Below are 9,845 nucleotides of genomic sequence, written 5' to 3'. Positions count from 1 at the left end.
TATGTCTGTCCATCCGTCTGTCCCTCTGTATGTCTGTCCCTCTGTATGTCCCTCTGTCTGTCCCTCTGTCTGTCTGTCCATCCGTCTGTCCCTCTGTATGTCTGTCCCTCTGTATGTCTGTCCGTCTGTCTGTCCCTCTGTATGTCTATCCGTCTGTCCCTCTGTATGTCTGTCCGTCCGTCTGTCCCTCTGTATGTCTGTCCGTCTGTCTGTCCCTCTGTATGTCTGTCTATCCGTCTGTCCCTCTGTATGTCTGTCCATCCGTCTGTCCCTCTGTATGTCTGTCCATCCGTCTGTCCCTCTGTATGTCTGTCCGTCCGTCTGTCCCTCTGTCTGTCTGTCCGTCTGTCTGTCCCTCTGTATGTCTGTCTATCCGTCTGTCCCTCTGTATGTCTGTCCGTCCGTCTGTCCCTCTGTCTGTCTGTCCCTCTGTCTGTCTGTCCATCCGTCTGTCCCTCTGTATGTCTGTCCATCCGTCTGTCCCTCTGTATGTCTGTCCGTCCGTCTGTCCCTCTGTCTGTCTGTCCCTCTGTCTGTCTGTCCCTCTGTCTGTCTGTCCCTCTGTATGTCTGTCCATCCGTCTGTCCCTCTATATGTCTGTCCCTCTGTCTGTCTGTCCTTCTGTTCATCCGTCTGTCCCTCTGTATGTCTGTCCATCTGTCTGTCTGTCCTTCTGTTTGCGCTGCTTCATGAGCGTGATGAGATGGCGTGATCACTGACGTCTCTCTCTCTCTGTCCTTGCAGTCGTTCCTGTATCTGGTCTGGTACACCACCATGTCCATCCTGGGACACTATAATAACTTCTTCTTCGCCGCTCACCTGCTGGACATCGCCATGGGCTTCAAGACCCTGAGGACCATCCTGTCCTCCGTCACGCACAACGGCAAACAGGTCTGAGCCCGGGGCCGCCTCCTTCGCTCTGGGTGTGTGTCTCTGCTTCTCTGACGTGTGTGTGTTTCTCTTAGCTGGTGCTGACAGTCGGGCTGCTCGCCGTGGTCGTGTATCTCTACACCGTCGTGGCGTTCAACTTCTTCCGCAAGTTCTACAACAAGAGCGGCGACGAGGACGAGCCGGATATGAAATGCGATGATATGATGACGGTGAGTGACGGGATTCATGTCCAAAGTGTTTCTGAAAGAGTCTCTTCATAACTCCAGTAAACAGTGAAATATTCCTCCAATAATACACTCACCTAAAGGATTATTAGGAACACACACTAATACTGTGTTTGACCCTTGCGCCTTCAGAACTGCCTTAATTCTACGTGGCATTGACTCAACAAGCTGCTGAAAGCATTCTTTAGAAATGTTGGCCCATATTGATAGGAGAGCATCTGCAGTTGATGGAGATTTGTGGGATGCACATCCAGGGCACGAAGCTCCCGTTCCACCACATCCCAAAGATGCTCTATTGGGTTGAGATCTGGTGACTGTGGCGGCCATTTTAGTCCAGTGAACTCATTGTCATGTTCAAGAAACCAGTTTGAAATGATTGGAGCTTTGTGACGGTGCATTATCCTGCTGGAAGTAGCCATCAGAGGATGGGGACATGGTGCTCATAAAGGGATGGACATGGGCAGAAACAATGCTCAGGTAGGCCGTGGCATTTAAACCATGCCCAATTGGCACTAAGGGGCCTAAAGTGTGCCAAGAAAACATCCCCCACACCATTACACCACCACCACCAGCCTGCACAGTGGGAACAAGGCATGATGGATCCATGTTCTCATTCTGTTTACGCCAAATTCTGACTCTACCATCTGAATGTCTCAACAGAAATCCAGACTCATCAGACCAGGCCAGAGCATATGAGTGGAGCGGTGAGAAGCTCAAAGCTACATCAGGCCGCTCCGCTCATTATCGCTCAGCGCTCAACGCAGTTTGCTTCGCGCTCCACTCAAATCGCCCCCCGCTCGCTCCAAAAAAGGAAAAAAATATACATGTATATCACTTTTAGCTTAGACCACAGCCTTACCTCCTAAAGAACTGAGCAACAACAACATTTTTCAAATAGAAATGTTTTATTTCAAATTACAAATTACAAAAAAAGTCCTGTAAAATTAAACGAATAAATGGGCCTAATAATATAAATAAAAATGATATAAACAAAAATATACATGAAAGTTTTAAAAGTAAATTAACTATTAGGCCAGAATTTTTATTAGTGAACTTCTGCGCAACGCGCATGATTAAAATTTAAATTGGCTTATATCCATCCATTGTACACACAAACTGCTGTAAAATTAAATGAATAAATGGGCCTAATAATATAAATAAAAGGTAGGCTATATAAACAAAAATGTATAAAATCCACAAACGTTTTAAAAGTAAATTAACTATTAGGCCAACATTCTTGTAACTGATTTTTGCGCAGCGCGCAGGATTAATTTAAATTTAAATTGGCTTATATCAATTGTACAAAAAAAAATGCTGTAAAATTAAACAAATTAATGGGCCTAATTATATAAATAAAAATATACAGGCTATAGGCCTAGATCAAAGTTTTAAAATTAACTATTAGGCCAAAATTCTTAACTGAACTTTTGCGCAGAGTGCAAAAACAAAACAAAATTGCTTTCCATGATTGCATAACGAATTAACAATTCATTACCACCCGTCAGCATGTTTTAATAATTAGTTTCCTCATTTTAATTAGATCGTGGCCACATTGTAATAATCCGTTCCCCATAGTTTTAATAAAATTGGAGAACGAATTAGTTCAACGTGGCCACGATTTACTTAACCAGGGAGAACGAATTAAGAAGTTGTGGGAACGAATTTAATTTGTGGCTACGATTTAGAAATGAGAAAACGAATTCTTAATTCATGGGAACGAAATATTAATTTGTGGCCAATGGCCATGGTATATTTTTGTCTGCATGTAATAAGAGCAGGGCTCCGTATACACGATAGACCTACCGTGCCTTACCTATTTATCTATTAATTTATTATCGAATGATATATAGCTCACCTTTTGCTGCACTGACATGTTTGCGTAGCACATCCTCCTGCTTTCTGGCAATGTGTCGCTTTAGATTCCAATATCTTCGCTAACTCTCACAATCTCTCCACACTCCCTTTCAATTTCTTCTCCCTGCTCGTTCTTAACTTTGTGCATTTATGTATAAGGCTCGCAACTTCATTAAAACAATATTTGAACTCCATAACCTATTGCTCCACTATTGCTTAGCTATTTCACAGATTCTAGATCTAGCAAATCGCCAAAGGGCATTCTGTGTTAAGCGGGTTGAGCGAGCGGACTGAGCGAGTTGAGCGGAATCTTCAGAAAGGTGCTCACCGCTCTGGAGGAAATATTACCGCTCACATGCTCTGGCCCAGGCAACATTTTTCCAGTCTTCAACTGTCCAATTTTGGTGCGAATTGTCGCCTCTTTTTCCTCTTTGTAGTGGAGATGAGTGGTACCCGGTGGGGTCTTCTGCTGTTGTAGCCCATCCGCCTCAAGGTTGTGTGTGTTGTGGCTTCACAAATGCTTTGCTGCAGACCTCGGTTGTAACGAGTGGTTATTTCAGTCAAAGTTGCTCTTCTATCAGCTTGAATCAGTCGGCCCATTCTCCTCTGACCTCTAGCATCAACAAGGCATTTTCTCCCACAGGACTGCCGCATACTGGATGCTTTTCCCTTTTCACATCATTCTTTGTAAACCCTAGAAATGGTTGTGCGTGAAAATCCCAGTAACTGAGCAGATTGTGAAATACTCAGACCGGCCCGTCTGGCACCAACAACCATGCCCCTTTCTTTCCCATTCCGACATTCAGTTTGGAGTTCAGGAGATTGACCAGGACCACGCCCCTAAATGCATTGAAGCAACTGCCATGTGATTGGTTGATTATAAAATTGCATTAATGAGAAATTGAACAGGTGTTCCTAATAATCCTCTAGGTGAGTGTAGATCAGCTGTTCTCTATGTGAATATACAGTAAAGTGTCATTTATTCCTGTGATCAAATCATCGTTACTCCAGTCTTCAGTGTCAGATGTGTGTGTGTGTGTTGACTGGCGTGTCTCTGCGGGGCAGTGTTATCTGTTCCACATGTATGTGGGCGTTCGTGCCGGCGGCGGCATCGGGGACGAGATCGAGGACCCGGCGGGCGACCCGTACGAGCTCTACCGGATCCTCTTCGACATCACCTTCTTCTTCTTCGTCATCGTCATCCTGCTCGCCATCATTCAAGGTAACGCGCGGCATCACATTCAGTCGTTTCCTTCATGAGAAATACTTACATTAGGGATGCCACAATTCTCAATATAATATTGAACCGTTCGGTACGGCATTCACGGTTCAATACGCGCTTGTGAATTGCGTTTTTTTTTCTTTCGGTTTTGCATTTAATTAATTATTTTTCTACAAATTCTATAATTTGCCTCCATCCCAGTTCTGAACAACGACAATACATTCACATCACAGGTTAGTGTTAGAGTTATACTCACAGAACACTAGAGTTATTCACAATCACCAAAGTTCATTATTTGCATGCGTTTTAAAGCCTTGTCGGTTCATTCGCGTGCGCGGTTTAACATGCGCTTTTCAGAGAGTGCGCACTAAACGCCTGTCAAACACGTGAATACTGGACTCAGTAGTCGTCTTACTGCGCTAATACTGTCAAATACACACAAGGTTAACATAAACACAGTCGGTTATGTCTAAAGTGAAAGTAAAATCGTGTGTGTGTGTATATTAGATGCGTGCAGGTCTTTAATTGACAGCGGCGCAGCCTATAGTGAACACGCCGTCTTTAAAGGGACAGTTCACCTCTAAAATGATGTCATTATTTACTCACTCTAATATTGTTCCAAACCTGTATTCATTTCTCGATGACAGAATTTTCATTTTTGAGTGAAATATCCCTTTAATGTTAATACAACAACAAAAGACAAAGAGAAAATCTCTCACTGCTCTTGACTGAAGAACTAATACAGCAGCTTTAATAAGAATCAGTGTATATTTTATAGTGAAGTCTGTGAAGTGTTTTATTTTTACATTCATTCATTCAATCTCATACTTAAATGCTGCTGTACAGCTCTGAGCTGCCAGTGTAAATCTTTATATATATTTATTTTATATTATTCTATACACTAGGAATGTGTACAAGGGTTTTTTAAGTAAAGTTTTAAGTTTAAGTAAGGTTTTTCAATTCTTTTAAGTAAAATAAAGAAAGAGTATTGCAAAAAAAAAAGTATTTTTTCTCCTTAACCTCTTGCTGTTCCTGTCGCCTAAGAATATAATAGCAAAAAACTGATGTGTCAAGCCATCAGAACCGAACCGAAAACCGTGGTTAAAAACCGAGGAATGTATTGAACCGTGGACTAACTGTACTGTTGCATCCCTAATTTACATATCTATTTATTTCATGTGTCTCCTCGTGTTATTTTACTATCATTGAGATGCTTCTGTGGCTTTTATTAATGGTTTGAATTCTTTTTTATATTTATATTTTCAGTTTTTGTTGTAAATGAATTAGATTTTTTAAATGTCTATATTGATTTTATTTAATTTTTCATTCATTTTGTGCGTTTTTTTGTTGTATTTGTTATTTCAGTTAACTTTTTATTTTATGTTTTTGTCACTAATGAATCTCATAGTTTGTCGGGTTTGACTTGTTTTCCAAACACTCAGTATTATTATTATTATTATATATAAAACACTCAGTATTATTATTATATATATTAGTATTATTATTTGTGCAGTCTGTTTGACAGATGATTGATTGTAAGAGTGTGTGTGTGTGTGTGTGTGTGTGTGTGTGTGTGTGTGTGTGTGTGTGTGTGTGTGTGTGTGTGTGTGTGTGTGTGTGTGTGTGTGTGTGTGTGTGTGTGTGTGTGTGTGTGTGTGTGTGTGTGTGTGTGTGTGTGTGTGTGTGTGTGTGTGTGTGACAGGTTTGATCATCGATGCGTTTGGAGAGCTGAGAGACCAACAGGAACAAGTCAAGGAAGACATGGAGGTATAGAGACACATCCGTCTGTCTGTCTGTCTGTCGTCTGTCAGTCCTTCCATCCGTCTGTCTGTCGTCTGTCAGTCCTTCCATCCGTCTGTCTGTCGTCTGTCTGTCGTCTGTCTGTCCTTCCGTCAGTCTGTCTGTCAGTCCTTCCATCCGTCTGTCTGTCTGTCTGTCTGTCTGTCGTCTGTCAGTCCTTCCATCCGTCTGTCTGTCATCTGTCTGTCCTTCCATCCGTCTGTCTGTCATCTGTTTGTCCTTCCATTCGTCTGTCTGTCGTCTCTGTCAGTCCTTCCATCCATCTGTCTGTCGTCTGTCTGTCGTCTGTCAGTCCTTCCATCCGTCTGTCTGTGTGTCTGTCGTCTGTCTGTCCTTCCATCCGTCTGTCTGTCGTATGTCTGTCTGTCTGTCTGTCCTTCCATCCGTCTGTCTGTCATCTGTCTCTTCCATCCATCTGTCTGTCATCTTTCTGTCCTTCCATCTGTCGGTTTGTTGTCTGTCGGTCCTTTAATTTGTCTGTCTGTCATCTGTCACTCCTTCCATCCATCTGTCTGTCGTCTGTCTGTCCTTCCATCCATCTGTCTGTCTGTCGTCTGTCAGTCCTTCCATCCGTCTGTCTGTTGTATGTCTGTCCTTCCATCTGTCTGTCTGTCGTCTGTCAGTCCTTCCATCCGTCTGTCTGTCGTCTGTCTGTCCTTCCGTCAGTCTGTCTGTCTGTCTGTCTGTCTGTCCGTCCTTCCATCCGTCTGTCTGTCAGTCCTTCCATCCGTCTGTCTGTCGTCTGTCTGTCCTTCCATCCGTCTGTCTGTTTGTCTGTCGTCTGTCAGTCCTTCCATCCATCTGTCTGTCATTTGTCTGTCTGTCGTCTGTCAGTCCTTCCATCCGTCTGTCTGTCGTCTGTCTGTCCTTCTGTCTGTCTGTCTGTCTGTCTGTCTGTCGTCTGTCAGTCCTTCCATCCGTCTGTCTGTCGTCTGTCTGTCCTTCTGTCTGTCCGTCTGTCTGTCTGTCGTCTGTCTGCCCTTCCATCTGTCGGTTTGTCGTCTGTCTGTCCTTTAATCTGTCTGTCTGTCGTCTGTCTGTCCTTCCATCTGTCAGTTTGTCGTCTGTCTGTCCTTTAATCTGTCTGTCTGTCGTCTGTCTGTCCTTCCATCTGTCGGTTTGTTGTCTGTCTGTCCTTTAATCTGTCTGTCTGTCGTCTGTCTGTCGTCTGTCAGTCCTTCCATCTGTCTGTCTGTTTGTCTGTCTGTCCTTCCATCCGTCTGTCTGTCAGTCCTTCCATCCGTCTGTCTGTCGTCTGTCTGTCCTTCCATCCGTCTGTCTGTCTGTTGTCTGTCAGTCCTTCCATCCGTCTGTCTGTCATCTGTCTGTCTGTCGTCTGTCAGTCCTTCCATCCGTCTGTCTGTCGTCTGTCTGTCCTTCTGTCAGTCTGTCTGTCTGTCTGTCTGTCGTCTGTCAGTCCTTCCATCCGTCTGTCTGTCTGTCTGTTGTCTGTCTGTCCTTCCATCCGTCTGTCTGTCAGTCCTTCCATCCATCTGTCTGTCATCTGTCTGTCTGTCTGTCGTCTGTCAGTCCTTCCATCCATCTGTCTGTCATCTGTCTGTCTGTCTGTCGTCTGTCAGTCCTTCCATCCATCTGTCTGTCATCTGTCTGTCTGTCTGTCGTCTGTCAGTCCTTCCATCCATCTGTCTGTCATCTGTCTGTCTGTCTGTCGTCTGTCAGTCCTTCCATCCATCTGTCTGTCTGTCGTCTGTCTGCCCTTCCATCTGTCGGTTTGTCATCTGTCTGTCCTTTAATCTGTCTTTCTGTCGTCTGTCTGTCCTTCCATCTGTCGGTTTGTCGTCTGTCTGTCCTTTAATCTGTCTGTCTGTCGTCTGTCTGTCCTTCCATCTGTCGGTTTGTTGTCTGTCTGTCCTTTAATCTGTCTGTCTGTCGTCTGTCTGTCCTTCCATCTGTCGGTTTGTTGTCTGCCTGTCATCTGTCAGTCCATCTGTGTCTCTCTCTCTCTCTTTCTGTCTCTCTCTCTCTCTGTCTTTCTCTCTCTGTCTCTGTCTGTCTGTGGTTCAGATGAATGTGTTTCTGATGTTGTTTCTTCTCCTCTCAGACTAAATGTTTCATCTGTGGAATCGGTAATGAGTATTTCGACACTACGCCACACGGCTTTGAGACTCACACGTTACAAGAGCACAACCTCGCCAACTACCTGTGAGTATCACGTGTTCATCTTCATATCTCACTATATTCATATCTCACTATATTCATATCATAGTTTATCTTCTGAAAGTTCATGATCACTTTAAACCCCAGGAGGTGACCAGCAAAACGAGAGATTTATCTCAGTATTATCTACAGTGTACGCTGCTATAGTTTGATTCATATTTTTATAATATTATTATGTGTTGTAATTTTTATTTCAGTTTTTCCTCTAATATTTATATAGTGCAGTTTTAACATGTGTAGTTGAATCCGTGTTGCTCTTCCAGGTTTTTCCTGATGTACCTGATCAATAAGGATGAGACGGAGCACACCGGTCAGGTGCGACCATCAGCATTTCACATCTGAGTCCCAGATATGCTTTTGCGTGTGGTTATTGTTTGAGCTGTGTGTGTGTTTCCGCAGGAGTCATACGTGTGGAAGATGTATCAGGAGAGATGCTGGGATTTCTTCCCGGCTGGCGACTGCTTCCGGAAGCAGTATGAAGACCAGCTGGGCTAGAGCCCTTCCTTACCTCCACAAACCGTGCCAACTCCGCGGAGACTCTTTCCCTCCGTCTGTCTTCACTTCTTTTCGGTCCAAAAAAGCTCAACACGTTGCCTTCTTCGACCCCAAAACCATTGCACAACGTTTTTTCCGTCTTTTTTGAGGAACTCTGGGGGTTTTCCGGCCAACGTCTCCACCCGTATATGCACAAGAACCCGACTTCAGCGTTTGGAGAGCATGATGCCAAAAGCGCGTTGGACGTTCATTCTCAGATTCCCTTTCCTGCTTGCCGAGACGATGAGATGATGATGAGATGCCTAATAAAACCTTCGTCAAGTGCCTTACCTCCATTACATCTGAGCTATGCAAGATCTGCGTCTCCTCCGGATGTGGGCCAGCGGCTGGGCGGATGTGGGGGTTTGCTGTTGTCATGTTCCCGTCTCCTGATTTCTGATGGAAATGCTCTTGTTTGGCTGTTTGTATGTCGTAGCTTTGCTGAATTGTGCATTTCTTTTGAAGGACAAATAAAGATATTGATGCAATAAAGCCGTTCTGTTGAAGCACGTGCTCATTTCACGTCTCTGCGCACACACTTCGAGGCGTTGACCTTTGACCTGGGGCCTGTTCTTCGTACCTCGCCAGAGATGTATAGTAACGAAGTAGAACTACTTCACTACTGTACTTAAGTACTAAAAGGCAGTATCTGTACTTTACTAGAGTATACTTTTTTTCTCCTACTTCCACTTTTACTTCAGTACATATTTTCGATGAGTTTAATACTTTTACTCCGATATTTTTTTATGTGCTGCATCGTTACTCGTTACAATTATAAAAATGTTACGAATCATTCCATTCCAAACCCACATTACCGCGCATGAGAGAGAGAGAGCGCGCGAGAGAGAGAGTGCGCGCGAGAGAGAGAGAGAGCGAGAGAGTGCGCGCGCGAGAGAGAGAGAGAGCGCTGAGAGAGAGAGAGAGAGAGAGAGAGAGAGCGCTAGAGAGAGAGAGAGAGAGAGAGACAGAGCGCGAGAGAGAGAGAGAGAGAGAGACAGAGCGCGCGAGAGAGAGAGAGAGAGAGAGAGAGAGAGAGAGAGAGAGAGAGAGAGAGAGAGACAGAGCGCGCGAGAGAGAGAGAGAGAGAGAGAGAGACAGAGCGCGCGAGAGAGAGAGAGAGAGAGAGAGAGACAGAGCGCGCG

General features: G+C 44.4%; 1 protein-coding gene across 1 annotated transcript in view; it reads left to right on the top strand.

The window, feature by feature from the left end:
- Nucleotides 1–9,189, top strand: part of LOC307136190 (ryanodine receptor 3-like) — a 307,469-nt gene extending 298,280 nt beyond the window's left edge. Inside the window, exons 82-88 of the mRNA XM_079832979.1 lie at nt 745–891; nt 966–1,100; nt 4,035–4,191; nt 5,894–5,958; nt 8,054–8,154; nt 8,433–8,484; nt 8,569–9,189. Of these exons, the coding sequence (XP_079689105.1) occupies nt 745–891; nt 966–1,100; nt 4,035–4,191; nt 5,894–5,958; nt 8,054–8,154; nt 8,433–8,484; nt 8,569–8,664 (753 nt within the window). The 3' untranslated portion in view covers nt 8,665–9,189. The remainder of the gene's footprint in view (nt 1–744; nt 892–965; nt 1,101–4,034; nt 4,192–5,893; nt 5,959–8,053; nt 8,155–8,432; nt 8,485–8,568) is intronic.
- The last annotated feature ends 656 nt before the right edge of the window (nt 9,190–9,845 follow it).

The sequence above is a fragment of the Gobio gobio genome (assembly GCF_949357685.1).
Source record: "Gobio gobio genome assembly, chromosome: 13".
Classification (NCBI taxonomy): Eukaryota; Metazoa; Chordata; class Actinopteri; order Cypriniformes; family Gobionidae; genus Gobio; species Gobio gobio.
This window is presented reverse-complemented; position numbering and strand designations above follow the sequence as displayed.